This window comes from Lepidochelys olivacea (genome assembly GCF_965140295.1).
Source record: "Lepidochelys olivacea isolate rLepOli2 genome assembly, chromosome: 14".
Lineage (NCBI taxonomy): Eukaryota > Metazoa > Chordata > Testudines > Cheloniidae > Lepidochelys > Lepidochelys olivacea.
In genome coordinates, this window is record NC_140424.1 from 25,170,729 (window position 1) to 25,189,081 (window position 18,353).

The 18,353-nt window shown below is 45.4% G+C and overlaps 1 protein-coding gene across 1 annotated transcript in view; it reads right to left on the bottom strand.

Moving 5' to 3' along the window:
• The window catches only part of DNAH9 (dynein axonemal heavy chain 9), a 387,812-nt gene that overhangs the window by 45,433 nt on the left and 324,026 nt on the right, over window positions 1-18,353 (bottom strand). Inside the window, exons 60-62 of the mRNA XM_084647504.1 lie at window positions 17,396-17,589; window positions 12,851-12,999; window positions 3,034-3,161 (exon numbers count right to left, since the gene is read on the bottom strand). Coding sequence (XP_084503630.1) covers window positions 3,034-3,161; window positions 12,851-12,999; window positions 17,396-17,589 — 471 coding nt within the window. The remainder of the gene's footprint in view (window positions 1-3,033; window positions 3,162-12,850; window positions 13,000-17,395; window positions 17,590-18,353) is intronic.

Sequence of the window (18,353 nt, forward strand, 5' to 3'; positions counted from 1 at the left end):
ACCCTCATCATTAGTGTGCCTCTGCCATTAGACTGGGGGGGACGTGCTGCCTTCCCTGAATACTAATTATTTAGCTCTGAGTCCTATGGTGTAGGAGAAAGCAGCCGGTGTTCATCTCCCCCAGCTCTGAGAAACGTAGCCTGTGTACATAAACAAACGGGAAGTGCGCATCACTTGCTGTCCAAGCTCATTATTTTCTTACAAGAAGATGTCAGGAGCCCCCACTGAAAAGGGCTGCATGGCTGATGACAATGATTTCTACATGGATCTAAAGTGAAGCTTGAGAACAGGATGCACGGTTTGACTTTAATCAGGGCAGGAGGCACCGGTGACACTTGGGAATTCTGAAAAGGAAAATTGTTGTCTCATTAAGGGCCGCTACAGATCTTCACAAAACAGGAAATGACAGAACTTGCTTTTCCCCCTATGCAAAGGACTCCAAAGAATATTTTAAATTCCTGTTTGCTTCTTTCAGGTTCCTGGGCATTTGTAGAGATACATCAGGGGTGGGGAAGGAATCTAGTGTTCGTATTTGTGTTTATTTAAAGCTATCGGGGTTTGGGGGGGGGCTTGTCACAGAGAGGCAAAGCAGACAGGTTGTATACTCAAAAGAAATGCAATAACAGCAGCTTCACACCCTTCTATCTCAGCTTGTTAATGCTTTCTCAGCGAAGGAAAGAATGTTACAGTGAGAAGTCTGATTGTAAGATCTCGCTATGGAACAATCCTGAGCAAAGCATCCACTGCTGCCTGCTGGCAGAACTGCCGGGGCCACAAATGGAAATCGGTAACTCATATATAGCTAAGTTAGAGCCCATAGGGACGTCTGTCAGAAAATGCTGATTCATCAGATCTGAAACTGCTTGGGCGAAGGGCCAGTCTGATGACCTTCTTGTTTCAATATTTTTTGAAAATGACATTTGGAAATTGTCAAAATGTAGCATTTCCATATTTTTAAATGAAAAACTCTGTTTTTCCCTCCTATAGTCTCCATGGCATCCCATGTAACCATAGTCCGACAAGGCTCATACACAACCAACCCACAGCTAGTTGAGACAGAAGGATGCACTTAGAATAGTTGGTGGCTGCTGTATCTCACACACTGCTTGATGGTACCTGGAAGTAAACAGGAAGCTTTTTAATGGTACAATTTAGAAGGCTTAATCCCACCCGAAACTGATGGGTATGTGTACAAGTGGACCAGGATGTAGATAGTCAGGCTTAGTGGTCAGAGCAGGTGTAAAGTCTAGTGGGTGGAGCATCCAGCTTACGGAATGAAGCCGAAGATCAGCACCAGAGTCAACTGCCAGTTACCAGAGCCAGGGGTCAAGCCAGAGTCACAACCAGGAATCAAAGCCGAGGGTCAGAGCCTGGGTCAGGTACCAAATGCCAGAGCCAAAGGTCAAGCAAGAGTCAGGGTCAGAAGTTGGAGGCCGGGGTCGGAGCCAGGCCTGGTCACTGAGGATTGGAGGTGAGGCACAAGGGTAGGAGGAGAGGCAAGGTTCAAGCAAGGAGCAGGAACACAGTGGGAATAGGAGGGAAGCAGGTGTGAGGCAGGAGCCAGGAGCGGAGCAGGAATCAGGAACAGGGCTGGGTGCAGGAGGCAGGCGGTATAAGCAGGGTCCGATGCCGCCACAACAAGAAATCACCTTGTTGCTCGGACAAACTTTCTGTTCCTTTTTCTGGCGATCCTCCAAACAGAGCTCCCGTGGGTGGCACTTTGGCTAGGGCTATAACCCTAGTAGCTTCTCAGCCCACTCAATTTAAGTAGCCATTGAATGGAGGCCAGGATGTGGCAGCTGTCTAGGGGCTCCCAGGCCTGGGCTCAAGACCCGGGACATCACAGTATGTACTTGGCATGGTTAAGCCGTGCCTCTGCTGCTGCCACCCTCTGCGCACAGAGCAGGTAAAGCATGGGCAGATGCAGCACAAACTTCCCGCAAAGGAATCCCCAAAGGCTACTCCATGACAGCAAAGGGACTTGAGCCTTCAAAGCAAAAGCAAAGCTTTCGACACGGTCTCCCACAGTATTCTTGCCAGCAAGTTAAAGAAGAATGGGCTGAATGAATGGACTATAAGGTGGATAAAAAGTTGGCTAGATCACCGGACTCAACGGGTAGTGATCAATGGCTCCATGTCTAGTTGGCAGTCGGTATCAAGCGGAGTGCCCCAAGGGTCAGTGCTGGGGCTGGTTTTGTTCAATATCTTCATTAGTGATCTGGAGGATGGTGTGGATTACACCCTAAGCAAGTTTGCAGATGACACCGAACTGGGAGGAGTGGCAGATACGCTGGAGGGTAGGGATAGGATACAGAGGGACCTAGACAAATTGCAGGATTGGGCCAAAAGAAATTTGATGAGGTTCAAAAAGGATAAGTGCAGAGTCCTGCACGGTTCCAAAGAAGATGGATCTAGACTGTTCTCAGTGGTAGCAGATGACAGAACAAGGAGTAATGGTCTCAAGTTGCAGTGGGGGAGGTTTAGGTTGGATATTAGGAAAAACTTTTTCACTAGAAGGGTGGTGAAGCACTGGAATGCATTACCTAGGGAGGTGGTGGAATCTCCTTCCTTAGAGGTTTTTAAGGTCAGGCTTGACAAAGCCCTGGCTGGGATGATTTAATTGGGGATGGGTCCTGCTTGGAGCAGGGGGTTGGACTAGATGACCTCCTGAGGTCCCTTCCAACCCTGATATTCTATGATTCATGCCCATTTCACTGTTGGCCTTGCTGCTGAGACTGCCCACACAGCAAGCTGTAGATGTGGTTGATAGCATGTGGACATCAGGCCACTCTTGGGATAGCGTGGGAAGCTCAGTTCCCACAGGCCACCCCTCATCTGCCATCTGATAGAAATTTGCAGTGCTGTAGCCATAGTTTGAAAGCTTGTCTCTCTCACCATCAGAAGTTGGTCCAATAAAAGTTATTACCTTGCCCACCATGTCTCTATTCAATAGAATTCACTTCCAGTGTTCCTATTTATTTGGTCAATTTTGTAACAGGTGACTCAGAGGTGTTATTTTTAAAGTTACCTTACCTGAAGGATAACCCAGTGACCCTCCTTTGCAGCCATGTCTAGAGCTTCCTCTGCTACTACCTCTTGACCTTGTCCAAGGGAGACATTGTGGAAATTCCTGTTGTTAAATGTGTAACCAAGTTTCTTCCCTATTAGGAGAAAGGAAAATTTTCAGCACTCTTTACCAGAACAGCTCATGAAGCATTGCTGATCTCAAACAGTAATAACAAGGCAGAGCTCATGCTTATCAAAACTCCTTCACAAAACAGCTACCGCATTTCTTATAATTATTATCTTATTTCTAATGCACTCCTTGCCTAGGCATTGAAAACAGCATTGGCTGCTTCCTAATTATTTCCAATTGCAGCATGACATCAACACAGAGGTACAGGGCCACAAAGTGGCTTTGTTTAAAGAACATTATTCCCCCATAACCTTGTGTGGAGATGCATTTTTAAATTATATGAAATTAAAGTCATTTCCATCTGATTAAACAGGCTTTAAACCAGATGTCATTCAGTGGTGAAATTCACCCTGCCAATCCACACCGTAGTTGGCAAGGTATTTAGAAATACATTCACTCTGGAAAAGGAAACTGAGATGCCTTTAAATATTGGAAATGGTTGGCTGAAATCTGTTCTGGTGCCTTGTGCCCTTAGGTCATTTCCTTCTCTAGTTCCCTCATAACAGCCAGTCCTTCTGGGGCACTGCTCAGGAGGAAGGACTCCTGCTATCTACTGGCTGTGTACTTGTACCACACACGGGTGGTTCCACTCCCCCATCTCAAGAGAATATATCTCAAGAAATATATTTCCTAAAAGAGCGCTAGCCACTAAATCCCACAACAGTTTGCATTCAATACCAATGTGGCTTAGATCAAACCAAAGAACTAACTACTGGCAATTTACAGGAGAGAAAGCAGAATTCATCACAGTGAACTCCTGACATGGAGGAGACATAACATCCCTTTGAACTCCACTACCCTCACACTGAAGAATCATATTGTTTACTTTGTCCCTCACATGGTAGAAATCCCAGTAGGCTTCCCAGCAGCCAAAGCTGGATCTCTGTTTCTACCCAAACTGTCAAAGCTGGCTGTGGGAGTGATTCTCGCTGACTGTGGTGCAAAGTTTACAACATCTGTGACAGAGATGGCAATTTCCTGCAATATCTTTGGGAATGCTCACTGCATTAAGTTTCTGTATCATTGTGGGTCAAGGATTGTATGTAAGCCCATGGAGGAGAGTGACCACAGCTCCTGCAGGAACTAAGCATCATGGGAGGTGATTAGGCAGATTTGCACACCTCCAGAGAAGTACCCCTACATGGAAAGGTTCACATGCACTAGTTCAAACTGCATTCTCTGGAGACCAACAAACAAAGAAAGGGCTTTTGGATAAATAGCCTGAATTTAAATTAACTCAGGGCCTGCTTTCAGATCCAGCAAATGGACAGGACCTTCTGTCCAAGGAGGGGTCCAGTTCTTCCTGGGAAGGGTTGGAAGGACTTTAGCTTATTGAATCCCTGTAAGACTGATGAGTGTCCTCTGGCAAGCTTTTAGTGTGTGTATAGGGACTTTTATTGAGTTTAATATATTTTCTCTGTAATGCTTTCACCTCAAGAATAAATGTGCTTGCTTACAAAAAGCTGTATGGGAACCTGTAACTGCTGCCAATTACAGCTGTTCATAGCCAGCAGGGAGAGAAGAGCACACATACTGGCTTGGTTAGACAGCCTGGCTTGCTGGAGATATCACAATGCAGGCATGGAACTGTGCAGCCTGGAAAAACCTCTGTCAGGAAGGAGAGAGACATGGGTCTCCACCCACAAGAGGGGATGGCTGGAGCTGGGAGCCGGGAACCTGAAAGGGTTGCCCTTGGTGGACCACAGGTGCAGTTGCCCTTAACTGTGTCTAATCCATTAGCTTTTGGATTACCACATTTTCTGTTTTGGAGTCAGTCAGGTCAGAAAAGTATAATTTCCTCCTCCCTGCTGTCAGACACATGACATATGATAGCAATAACTTATACCCAAGGCCCTGCAGGATATGGTTATTTCAGGCCCTGATGGGGCCTGTGGTTATTTCTATAGGCTGGGGAGCTACAGAGAGGAAGGATGGTCTAATGGTTGGCTTGCTAGCCTGTGAGTGGGGAGACTTGGGTTCAAGTTCCTGCTCTGCCATAGGCTTTGTGTGTGACCTGAGGGAAATCTATGCCCCACGTAGGCAGGAACACCATGGGAGTTAGCCGCCTAGGCACTGTTGGAAATCTCACAAGGCACCAATCTGCATCTTTAGGCACCAAAAACACTTTACAGATGGGGAAGTGCAGCCCAGAGAGACTGAGGGCCAGATTTTTAACAGCTCTGCCCTACCCCACAGGGAAACTTAGGGTTGTGAGGCGCTGTGCTAATGGGGACCTGAGTAGTCCACTGGGATCATCCTACACAGAACACAAGCCATCAGGAAGGCATTTAGTTACCTTCATATTTGTCCAGGGACCCTTGTTACTTCTAAAACATGCACACATGGAGCCCTAGTGGCTGGTGGTGTGGAAAGGCACCACCTTGGAGCATTTCCTGGAGGCTCTGTGCCAGGTCCGTCTGCTGTAGCAAGGGGGACCGGGACACTGCACTACTCTGTGATAGGAGGCAACATGTGCTCTTACCCCAACAGGATGAGCTCTGATCAAGGGAGAATGGCCAGTCCATGGCGCTGACCCTGGGGAATCCAGTGCCAATGGGACGAAATCTACACTATGCAGGGCTACAAGGTGCCAGGACCCCTGCCAAAGCTGGGCACAGTTGAACCCATATTCTGCTGGTGATTGGTGAGTTCAAACTGCTATATTGTTAAAGCAATTCTGTTCCCTTTCCAGTGGACCTGGACCTGGGGGTGGCGGGGGCTGGTTCACTATGGTCAAGAGGTTGGCAAATGGCTCCATTATGCAACTGAAAAACATTGACAGCAGGAGCCGAACATCCATATAACCAGATTGAACCAAGATAATACTGCAGCAGGGTTGGACATACTCTGTTTACAACAAACTCTCCAAACTCCTAAGGCCTGCACTGATGGAAGAGGAAAAACAGAACCATATCATTGATATGTAAGGGCTGTTGCAGCCCAGGAAGATGTATAAAACAGAAAATATTCTTATAATATTGTTATATGCTGGGGTTTGGTAATGACACCAACTTGCCGAAAGTGTTGGACATGACACACCCACCTTCCATTCAGCCTAAACGAGGGAACAATCAAATGCCCCTTTGTTCAATGATAGTTGAAACAATGGAAAACCAGCACCCAAGGACTCAACCACAAGCAGGCCTGGGCAATGGGTGTGGGTTTCCTGGGGGTGGGGTGGGGGGAAGGAAAGTCTTATAACATACACATGCATGTGAGGATTGACTTGATTGCAGTTGTGTGTGAGAGCACAAGGAGACAGAAGCAGATAGCAGAAAAGCCAAAGAAAGTAGGAAGAAAAGTACTTGCAATGTTGTCCTGAGAAAAACCAAAGAGAGAGAGCTTTTTGGGCAGAGTCCTGGCTGGAGAGGTTTGGAACAGTGAACAAAGAAATTGCCTCCTGTCTGAATGCTACTGTGTCCAGGGACTCTGGACTCTGTGAATATTCTTTACAAACAAACAGGACTGCTTCAAAGAAATACCATCATCAACTTCTCCTCCTAATGGAAACAACCCACCTGACCCCGAATATTGGCGAAGTGCTTGGGTCAAAAGGGATAGCACTATAATCTTCACCCTCTGGGCAGACTTTAAAATGTGCTTACTAGGACATACCTGAAATATGAGGATGTGTAAGTGGACATTTGCACATGTAAATCAGACAATTGTGAACATAAGTACCAATTTGCATACACACTTTCCTGTTTTGCATATGAAAATGTTGGCACCATTATTTAGTAATGTGACATTAAGCCTGGCATTTTCAAAGGGTCCTCGGGGAGGTGCCCAACTCCTCTTCATTTTAATGACACATTTCTCTGAACTTATTTGGTTTTTTGAAGGAAAATAATATGGAAACTAGAAAACTCAAAGTTTTGGCAATCAAGATTTCAACAAGCATGATATGTTTCTTATGAAAATCTCAGTTTCACTGAAAGCCACTTATTGTCAAAAAAACGTTTGGAAGAAAATTTTCAACCAGCCCTCTCCAAAATGTTATACTTGTAAGCCAGTAGTCTGAAGGAGCTCTCACCTGGCATCCAATGATGAACTGGGGGAAAATATATCAGGCGCAGACCATATTTGCAGAGACACCTACTTTGCCTAGGTGATCAGCAGACAGACCTGCTTTGCCAAAGTGATCAGTTTTTGCTGTTTTGGCTTAAAATTCACTTGAGCCTTAGATGCCGGGGTAATGAAATATCATACTTATTACATGACTAAACGGCAGCAGAACTGTACTTAATATGCCCCGAGGAATCATCATAATGGAAACCTCACTAGTTAAGCAGGTGCTAGTAATGCCAAATGCAAGTGAAAGGTGAAGGGAAGGATTGAGAACAGGTGTCCTTACTTGGTGGTGTAGGTGTCTCTGTTCGAAGGGTCTTGTATGTCATTTGATCTCCACCCCCTCAAGTTTTTAAAACAGAGCTGACTGGACTCAGCTGAGTCCTTGTTTCTTCTCAGTGATCATGAGAGCTGAAATCACTGATGAGCAGGTCTAAGGGGCTGAGCCATAGATGTGGAGCAGTGACAGTGTTGCAGTGAAAGACAACACAGAAGATGCAGCAGCAGTGCAGTTCCCCACTAACTGGTGTAATCACTAAAAGCTGAACTCACCTAGGACTGGGCGAACTACTGCAAACTCAGAACACGGTTTCACAGCTAAAGGTGGCAACAGCAGAGGCAACTCTGGTGATACTGGCAGCAAAAAGCAGTGACCGCGACCAGGTAAGAGGCATCACTCAAACCCTCCATCCCCCTCAGGGGCTGAACCCACCCAAACACATTCCGGGACTTTACTGATCTCGGATATCAAATGTGAATGGGATATAGCGGAGGGAAAAGAAGAGGGGCATGTTAATGGGACATTTGTCTGTTGGACTTTCACATTGCAAGGTGGGAAACTGAGGCAAAGGACACTACCCAAGATACTGTGGCACAGATGTTTTACTTTGCATACTTTTCAATCGCACAGTGTTTCCCCAAATTATTGCTGTGTTCCCTCTTCTCTTAATAAAAGTTGTGGGGGAGGGGTTGTTATACACAGACTCTGTACTTGCCAGTAAGGAAGTATTGCCTCTTAGAGGCACCCAGGGGTGGTGTGTAGTTTCCCCACATATTTGGGTGGGGGCTCAAGCCAGTTCTGTTTTGTAATTTTAAGAACACCCCTTGGTACGGGACCCAGACTTTCTTGCAGCCAACACCACCTGACAGAAGGGTTACATACGAATATCTCATAGACAATCTTTGCCTTAAAGACTCTCAGTCTGAGCAGGCAACAGAGGCACAGCTGCAGATGTAGCTAAAGCAGGTGCTGATACACTGGGAGGAAAGAAGGTAAAACTGGGCCCTATTGGGGCCTTCCCTCATTCTAGCACCCGCTGGACCTAGAGTTGTGTAGGGACATCTTCTTCCCTCACCACATGGCCTTGGAGAAAAACAACAACAGAGAGGAGCCAGCTAGAGACCAAAGCAGGCAGGGCTGCTGCAGAAATAGCTGAAGTCAGGCCCAATTTTCAACAGTTATGACTAGCTTTTCTCTGCCCAGTGCTGACTGGCTGTTTGCGCCAACCCTCCCTTCACACCTGGCCCTCTTACCCTTGGCTCTCCACCCAGCCTCTTCCCTTGGATGTCCCAGCACCCTTTACTTTCCTTTCAAGTCACCTCAGCTGGTGTAAACACACACACATGAAAAAACCCTCCGTGGCACCAACGTGACGTTTGCCACCATGACATCGTTCACTCTGCTGGTGTGTGCTACCTCATCCACCACTCTGTGTCTGTCTGGTCTATGGAGACAGTCGGCTCTGTGGAGCAAGGACCATCTACTGCTTTGTGTCTATGTCGCAGGTAGCACAATGGGGCCCTGTTCTTGGCTGGTCCTTTGGTGCTACCACAATACATAGGATTAATAATTATAAGTAACATCATTACTTCCACTTTACAGGTGGGGAGCTCAGGCACAGACAGCCTGGGCAATTTGCCCAGCATCACTCAGAGAGTCTGCAGTACAGCAAGGAACTGAGCCCCACCTCCTGAGCCAAAGGCCAGCCCCATAACCATAATGCCAGCCTTCCTTTCCAGCAGGCTTTAGAATCTTCCAGCTCAGACAGAAGAGGAGAATGTGCACTCAGGATCCTGTGGCTAGGGAACTCGGAAAGCATCTGGACTTAAGAGTTATAAACTTGTTGCAATGTCTGAGCAGAAAGCGGTGGGACTAGGACAGGACTCAGGAAAGGAGAGCACCTGGAAGGAGCTCTCTTCCATTTGCAAATATCTATCCTGAGTTTCAGAGAGACTTTAGTCTGCAGTAAAAGCTCATGGAAAACACATAAAATATTAAATAGAGAGATTGAACCAAAGTCCCAGTGGGCCAGGTTCAAGACTGATGTAACTGCATGGAAAAAATGGCTTTGTTTTCTTTCATTTTTTCCCCTTTTTTTCCATGCATAAACTTTGATTGCTGACAAAAGCCAGGTTCTCAATTACATGAGTCCTTTGCAATTACAATTAAATCACTCATGTTGTAGGTCACAGTTCCTGACTCCCAGTGCAAGAACAGAACATAATGAAGACAATTTCACCTGCAGAACTATAAAAGTACAGCAACAAATACTCATTTTCCAGCTACTGCCTTATCTTTTGAGGAAAAACATATAAAGGACAGGGCTCTCTTTGGGGTTCTGGCAAGCTCCATTTTCATGTAATTCAGTATTAATGGGACTTGATGACAGGAAAGGAAGGGAATAAAATGTACAGAAATATGTAGGGCTCGTAAGCGCAGACTCCTGGTCACCATGCAATACAGCACAGGTGGGTCTACACTTGGAGCTGGGGATGTAATTTCTACCTCGAAGAGACATACCCATGCTAGCTCTGATTGGGCTAGTGTGCCAAAAATAGAAATGATACTATTGAGGCATGGGCAGAATGAGCAGTGGTCGCAGCACCATGGCTACCCCTCTATCTTAGCACACAAGCTCTGATGGAAGTAGTATGGGTATGTCTCCTGGAGCTGGGAATCACACCCCCAGCTCAAAGTGCAGACATGCCCAGGGGGCCCTTTCCTCTCCCAGTGCAATGAGAGCTGAGGCCCATCATGTGCCTTGTGCTGCATTCCAGGCAGCCGTTTTCTTTCTGCATCTTATTAACATTCTTGACAGACATTTATTTGACTTTAGTGCTGGTGAAAGGGGCTGGGCAGACAACCCTGGAAACTAAAGTCACTCTCTTCATATACAAAAAAGGTGCATTGCACACAGAAGCAGAGAGAGCCCACTCCCTGCAAACGAGTCTTAGCTCTGGCACTAAGGGACCACCTCTAGGGAGATAGGCTAGTTCAATTTCACTATCTTTGTGGTGCCTGGATTTTCTGCTGAGGCTACCAGCTTTGTTGCTGTTTGGTGTGGACAGTGACCCACTAAGTATTGGATAGAAACACATTGGCTTTGCGCATACAAGCCACTTGAATAACTGATGGTTTTTTTAATATTCCACCTCCCACTCCGAGGAGCCAAAGCCCCCCCTGCATTGGTGAGGTCTGAGGTCAGGGTTACAGAAGGGGAAAGCATATTGGATGAACATGACTGAGCTCCTGAGAAGAGCTGGAGCAGTGGCCAATGAACAAAGGATGTAGCCATACTTATAGGACGGGGGGACTCTATCCTGGGAAACAGTGAATCTGAAAAATATTTGGGTTCATGGTGGATAATCAGCTGAACATGAGCTTCCATGTGACGACGTGGCCAAAAGGGCTAATGTGATCCTGGGATGCATAAACAGAGGAACCACAAGTAAGAGCAAAGAGGTTCTTTTATCTCTGTATTTGGCACTGGTGTGACCACTGCTGGAATCCTGTGTCCTTGTAGTGGGGCGGCTGCCCCACTCCTGGAGAACAGCGATTGAGAGCAGCTGAGTGAGTAGGTGACCACAGCTGGGGCCAGCTCAGTTAGGGCCTGGCTGGCCCTGATAAGAGGGCTGTGGGCCAGGACCTGGAAGTGTCTCACTCTAGCCATGGAGTGGGAAGGGCTAGCTGCTTGGGAGCAAGGTACCTGAACTGGAGCAGTGCTGAGGAATAGGGTAAGGGAACTGGGGAGGTCCAGCCTGGTAAAACTCCAGGCTGCAGGCTTTGTTGAAGGCTTACATAGGTACTGGGACTGCAGAGATCCAGCCTGGGAATAGGCAAAGGCAGCAGGTCCTAACCCCTTGCCAATGACGAGTGGCCATGACAGACTGCAGTGCTGCATTGAGCGGGGGCTAGATGATGACTGGCAGTAGCCACTGAGGCAAGGTGGGTCTAGAGGGTTGGGGGTTCCCCTGGGAATGGAGACCGAGAGCGAGGGGGTACTGCTGGGGCAGAACCCTGAGGTAAAGGGCACCGAGGTCTGGGAGGGACACAGGGCCAGCGGCAGGTGAGTCACCGGCCTGCAGAGGGCGCTCCGTATGCTGGAAAAGAGCTAATTCCCAGGCAACCAGCAGGAGGTGCTGTGCTGGTGAGTCCTCATCTTGCTGCAGTCCTGTTCAACTGCCCACAATTCAAAATGTTGATAAATTGGGGAGGGTTCAGAGATAAGCCACAAGAATGATTAAAGGATGAGAAAACCTGCCTTATCATGACAGACTAAAAGAACTCAATCTATTTTGCTTAACAAAGAGAAGGTTAAAAGGTAACTTGATCACAGACTATAATTACTTACATGGGGAACAAGTAATTAACCATTTGAACAATTCACCAAGGGTTGTGGTAAATTCCCCATCACTGTCAATTTTAAAATCAAGATTGGATATTCTTCTAAAATCTCTGCTCTAAGAATTTTTTGGGGGCCAGTCTCTGGCCTGTGTTATACAGGAGATCAGACTAGATGATCACAGCAGCCCCTTCTGGCCTTGGAATCTATGGATCTATGAGATTCAGTGTGACAAAAGGAGCCTCTTTGCCAACGGCAGTCAAGAACGAACTGGCTACAATGATCTGGGCATGCCAGGAAAGGTCCTGCAGGGATCTGGGCTCAGGCTCTACCTCATGATCACTAAATTCAAGGGGAAAGAAACTGTAAGGATTAGGGGTGTTCCTGAAGCTCACACTATGGAGCTTAGCCCTTCAATGAGAATCCTGCATAGCTAGCAGCTTTGCTAGAATGTGTATTGACAACAGCAATTCAGTATGTCCCTGAAAGCAGTGCTTTACCAAACGCAGCACCCTTCTAGAAACCCCTTCTGCTTTGTAGTCAGCAGATCACACTGGCCAAGGTGCTAGCACAGCAGAGTGAGGGAGAGGTCAAAAACTGGAAATTCTGCTAGTCTTTTTGGGGGAAGATGTTATAGGAAAGTGGTTACTATTTGTAGCTAGCTGATAGCATACTAAAAACCTCTGATGTGGGTTATAAGTTGTATGGGAGACAAACTCAAACTACAGCAGTGTGACCAGTGTTGTATTCTAGGCAATACATGGCAGAGAGAAGTTTAACTTAAGCTTTCGGTGAAAATTCAGAAAACTCTGTACAGCACACTCTGGGCATTATCTATTTTTAACAGGTTGCTCTATTATCCATGAGGAGCCAAGAGCAAACCCAGGAGATTTATGCCAGGATAATGACATAGAAGATAACAAACCAGGATGCTGTGGATTGTTCAGAGACTTGATTTATTTACCTTGTTTCTCCACATCCTTCAGAGGGTCAACCCCTGGGGACAGGATAAAGAACATTGGGGTTGCGGGTCCTGATTCCTCAAATGACGTTGCAAAATCTAGAGATCTTCCAACCACATATTTACTTCCCAGCTTTTCTTCAACAAAATCTCTGCCAGAAAAACATTGCAAGAATGTTAATATTCAGAAAAGCCAGAAATACCCGGAGCAGACAGTATATTCCTAAGCCGATGCACAATCTATTAAGTGTATTTATTGTATCTTGCAAATGCAGAGAAATAAGAAACCTCATGATAAGCTGGATGCAAAATGCAGAATCCTAATCAGGATTTGTAGTTTACCATTAGGAACTGCTATTTCAGTAGAAGTGTCCCTGCACATGATATATGTTTTTGAAGCCCCTGTGTGACATAAACAAACAGAATGAGAGGAAAAGAAGAGAGAACCAGCCATGGCAGGGGCTTGTCAGGGCTGTTGTGGTGAGAGGGATATGTTGGGAGGTTCTGGTGACTGTCTGGATCACAAACCTCTTTGAGACTGGATGTGAACACATTATCAATTAACTGTCAGGATTAGTTAATCAGAAGCCCCACACTTGAGATAAATGGTGGTTGTGAACCCACTCAGGAGTTTGAATGGAGTGGAGGAAGGGGTTTTGTGTTTTGAGGGGTGGAAGGTAGGCAGAACAGACAGAAACTGAGGACACACAACAGAGACTGGGAGGCAAAAGAGCAAGAAAGCCAAGCAGTAGCCTGTGAGCACGCTGTGACCCTGGGGAAAAGCTAGAGCCTTTGGGTCTGTTGGCTAAGGAGGCTTGGGGCTGTACATTGAGAAACAGCTCTTTTTGTTCCTGGTTCCTCCTGCTCCTGGGTTCAGAGAAGCAGGACTTCATAAATTTCTTGTAAATAAACAAGATGACATCAAAGAAATTACCAGCCTCCATCAATTTCTACTTCCACCTGGACATCTCCAGGGTTCCAAAATCTGATTAGCTGCTTGGATCAAAACAGTATAGAACATACAGAATGGCAGAACAGGAAGTCAAATAGAATCCCCATTTTCTGGAGTCCCTTACAAAGTTAGTATTTTCAGCTGCCATTTATTTTCTCCCCTATCTCAGGTCAATGACATTAACCAGCCTCTTGAAACTACAGCCATTTCCTCCTCAAACTCGGTGAAGAACTCTGTGGTTCCCTAGTAATAATTATACTTCTCACTTCCCTCTCAGGGCAATGGGAAGCCCACAGTGATGAAGAAGGACAAGCTTCTGTTTCAGACCAATGGGGCTCATTTCAGTAATGATGAAGGGCAGGACCAAAGACATGCACATGATAACAGACAGCAACACAAAGATGGAGACATCAGGAGAGCATCACACACACATACACAATTTGTATGTGACACTGTTGCTTTCTAGGCCAGGCTGACATACACCCAATGGGCTAGTCTATTAGATCCTGGTTGTAGAAGAAACTGCATCTCATTAGTCCATGCCCCTTTTCAGGGTACAGTTCTTATTTCTGACACGAGGCTAATTTTAGCAGGAAACACCTAGAAAAAGTGCTTGAAAGGAACATGATCACATAGCACCTAAGCCATTTAAATGGGGGTCATTCCTTGTCTTAACGATGTCTGCAGCAGTTACCTAGGGAATGGAAGTGGGAGAATTGAACTTAGCCTGTCTAGCAGTGTAGGTTAGAGTGGTCGATCTAGCTGGTGTAGGGATGCAGATGTGAGAGCCAGGTGAGGACTGGATCCTTTCGGGAGCAGTTAGGTAGCTCTTGGGTGCTCTCATACTCAGCATGCAGAGCGTTTACCTTGAGGAAAGAGGAATAGATTCTCTAGAAAAACATGGCTGACTTCCATGAGAGGAGGATGTCTCAGCCTCTGGAAGGCAGGCCACTTCTACCTAGCTACCTAAGTGTGGATTCAGAAGCTTAACTTTGGGTATCCAGGTTGGAAAATGTTGGGCATTAGAAGTATATTGGCTTCATGTTCATTTTGTATTTAATGTCCTTGGTTATTTTAGGCAGCCCTACAGTCAAGCATCTATAATACGGAAGTCTTTAATGAAGGCATCATGAATTACCCTTATTGCGCTCTAAAACAGCTCTATGATAAGTACAACATATTCTAATGCATTTACACTAACGTCAATTTTACATGCCCAGAACTGTACAAATACTCAACTGATTTCTTCCACCTTGGATTCTTTTTCCTTATCATCAAGAAGTACTGTTACCAGAAGCTAAACTTCCCATTTCTAGGTTCAGCCATTTTTGAGTAATGTGAGTACAAATATTCCAGTTGGAATGAGTGGGGGAAGACTAGTAAAATGTAATACCTATTCACAAACTCAGAAACAGCTTAGCTGATGTTAAACTTTCAAGAAAAAAAAGTTACCTTTGGGATGAGACAAGGCAGGACAATCCAGCCCAAAAGGAGTCTGAGAAATGTGACAGGGTCGGGCTAGATGGCTACAGGAGAGTAACAGAAGGCAGATATATTAGCCCCAGGCTAAATAGGTCCCTTTTCCCTGGGTAAGGTAACAGGGAAGGTTCCAGAACGATCAGGAACCTTCTGGAGACAATTAGGACAGGCTGATTAGAACACCTGCAGCCAATCAAGAAGCTGCTAGAATCAATTAAGGCAGGCTAATCAGGGCACCTGGGTTTTAAAAAGGCGCTCACTTCAGTTTGTGGTGTGCGTGTGAGGAGCTGGGAGCAAGAGGCACTAGGAGCTGAGAGTGAGAACGCGGACTGTTGGAGAACTGAGGTGCACAAGCATTATCAGACACCAGGAGAAAGGTCCTATAGTGAGGACAAAGAAGGTGTTGGATAAAGAAGGAGGCCATGGGGAAGTAGCCCAGGGAGTTGTAGCTGTTGCACAGCTGTTCCAGGAGGCACTCTAGACAGCTGCATTCCACAGGGCCCTGGGCTGCAACCCAGAGTAGAGGGCGGGCCCGGGTTCCACCCAAATCCTCCAACTCCTGATCAGACACAGGAGAAGTTGATCTGGACTGTGAATTCAGAAAAACGGCCAAGCTGAGGGCTGCAGTGAAGCTCCAAGGCAAGCAAATCCGCCAATAAGCACAAGATGCACCAAGGTAGAGCAGGAACTTTGTCACAGAAAGTTGTGAGAAAAGGTGAGAAAAGGGTGGGTTAGAATGACAATATTTTTATTCTACTGTGATATTTCCCGATCGCCTCAGTCAGGATCTTGGGGTATAAGTACAAACAGAGATCTAGTTCCTGCATGGAGCAAGTTACAATGTGGACCTCAACCTAGATATACATATGTAGGATTGCATAGCAGTATAAAGCTATTCAACAACCTTTTCAGTGAAAGACTAATGTCTTACAGAAATGCCAGAAGTTGGAAGACAAGGACAATATACATGGAACAAGTCCTGATGAGTGAAAGACCTTTAATTTTTCCTGGAACATCTGTTCTGTGTTGTCCGCCTAAAGTTTGCCTATTTTCCTTCATTACACAATTTATAACTACAACTTTTAGAACCAGCATCACATATGTGTTATTTTTTCCACCATTAACCCAATCTATAAGACATCTCTTTACTCCAGCACCTAAGGAATAACAGCTATAAACAATTTAATAACTAGTATCAATTATAATGAATTATACAGTTTGATTCTGCTAGAGTTATTTATTCTTAACCATTAACAGACAGGGACTGATATGTAAAACCAGAGAATGCTAGGATGAAAAGGACAATTGCTGTGGAAGTCACAGCCTGTTCTTGTTTCTCTTCTTGAATCTACAGTTTGTGAAGCAAAACTTGAGTAATTATGGTAGATAGTATCCCACAGCCATTCATAGTAAGTAACTGTAGTGAGTCTGCTGCTTATTCAAAGCAATAAGATAAATCCATTAATACAAAAATAGGCGAGTTTTCTGTTTGATTTGATGTTGTAAACAGCAAGGCACTGACACAAACAATAATAATTGTGAAGTATTCTGCTGCAGCTGTGCTTTATTTTTCATGTATAATACAGAAGAGGTATTATAATGAAATCATGTCTGTTCAACAAGAGGTTCCATACAGTCCAATCTGTTCATCTCAAATTCTGTGGGTGTGTTTTTCATCCATTGCTGAAGAACTTATTGTGAAGTGGAAAAGCTTCTCTAAAGATTTAGGAATAAAGGACCATTTATGCACAAAAAGGTGCACAATTCCTGTTCGATATCCCCCAGTTTTTGACCATATATGTCTTCTCTTCACACAGTTTTATTTAAGATGCTATTACGTATGACTAGGTTCCCTGGCAGTCATCCTGGTGAAATGGGTTTCCTGATTAAGAGGGTCCTGATTAAGTGGAGTGGGTGCATTGCATTGCAGTTAGAGATGATTCATTTAGGACCATTAACAAGAATCTTTTAGAACAAGATTGTGTGAGATTCATATATTAAGGTTAAACAAACGTGAACACATTTTCTGAATAAGCTCTGCTTTCTTGAGCACACGGTTAAATAGTTTCCCACCCCGAAATGAGAGCATTACAGGGAGGGCCACTGGGTACCCTTACCGGACAGCGTAAGTCATGCGATCAGGCCGGATGGCTCTCAACATGCACAGCCGCTGCAGAGCTGACTTGCTCTTCCATTCCTGAGGGAACTTCTCCTTTTCAGGGCATTCAGATTCTACAAATTTTTTCCAGCGTTTGGCAGATCCCTCGATATCCCGATCCAGGTTCCGGAATTGCTCCATAGACGACAGGCTCTGGAAAAGTTCAGTGAACCCCATTTAGGACAGACATAATATGTGCCCCTGGGAATCATTTCTTACAGCTACTAGCTGCTACAGTTTTGCTATGTTGGAATGGTTAAAGCAGAAGCCAAGGAACCAGGCCCTGGGTCCTATTCCCAGTTCACTCACTTCCTTGCTGTCAGTCATCTAGCCTCCCAATGGCTCAGTTCAGCTATCCGTACAAGGTGAAGAAAAAGAAGAATACAGTACTTTATCTCAGAGCTGTGTTGTGAGGCTTACTGAATTAGGACCTGATTCAGGAAGGCATCCTACTCATGACAGCACTTGAGCATGTACTTAAACTTTAGGCCAATGGGACTTAAACCCATGGTTAAGCATTGTCCTGAATCAGGGCCCTAATTAATAGGTATAAAGTGCATGAGATCCTTAGAATCATAGAACCATAGGGTTAGAAAGGACCACAAAGGTCATGTAGGATGAAATTAACTCTGTAAATGCAAAGTATATTACGTATCAGCCCAAAACAAAATCTGGACACCCCTGAACTATGGGGAAGTTCAGAATAAGAACTGTATTGCTCAGAGCCACTGCTAATTACTATGGGATACATCCTGAGAGATGCTGAGCAGTTATAACTCCCATTTACCTCATAGGTAATATAATGTGTCATCCCAGGCCACGTGAAATATGCACCGAAACAATAAATCAGCAAGTGGATCTTCACACAGGCCACTAGAAATGGTATTTGATGTTTTGGCAAGTATAATTCCCTGCTG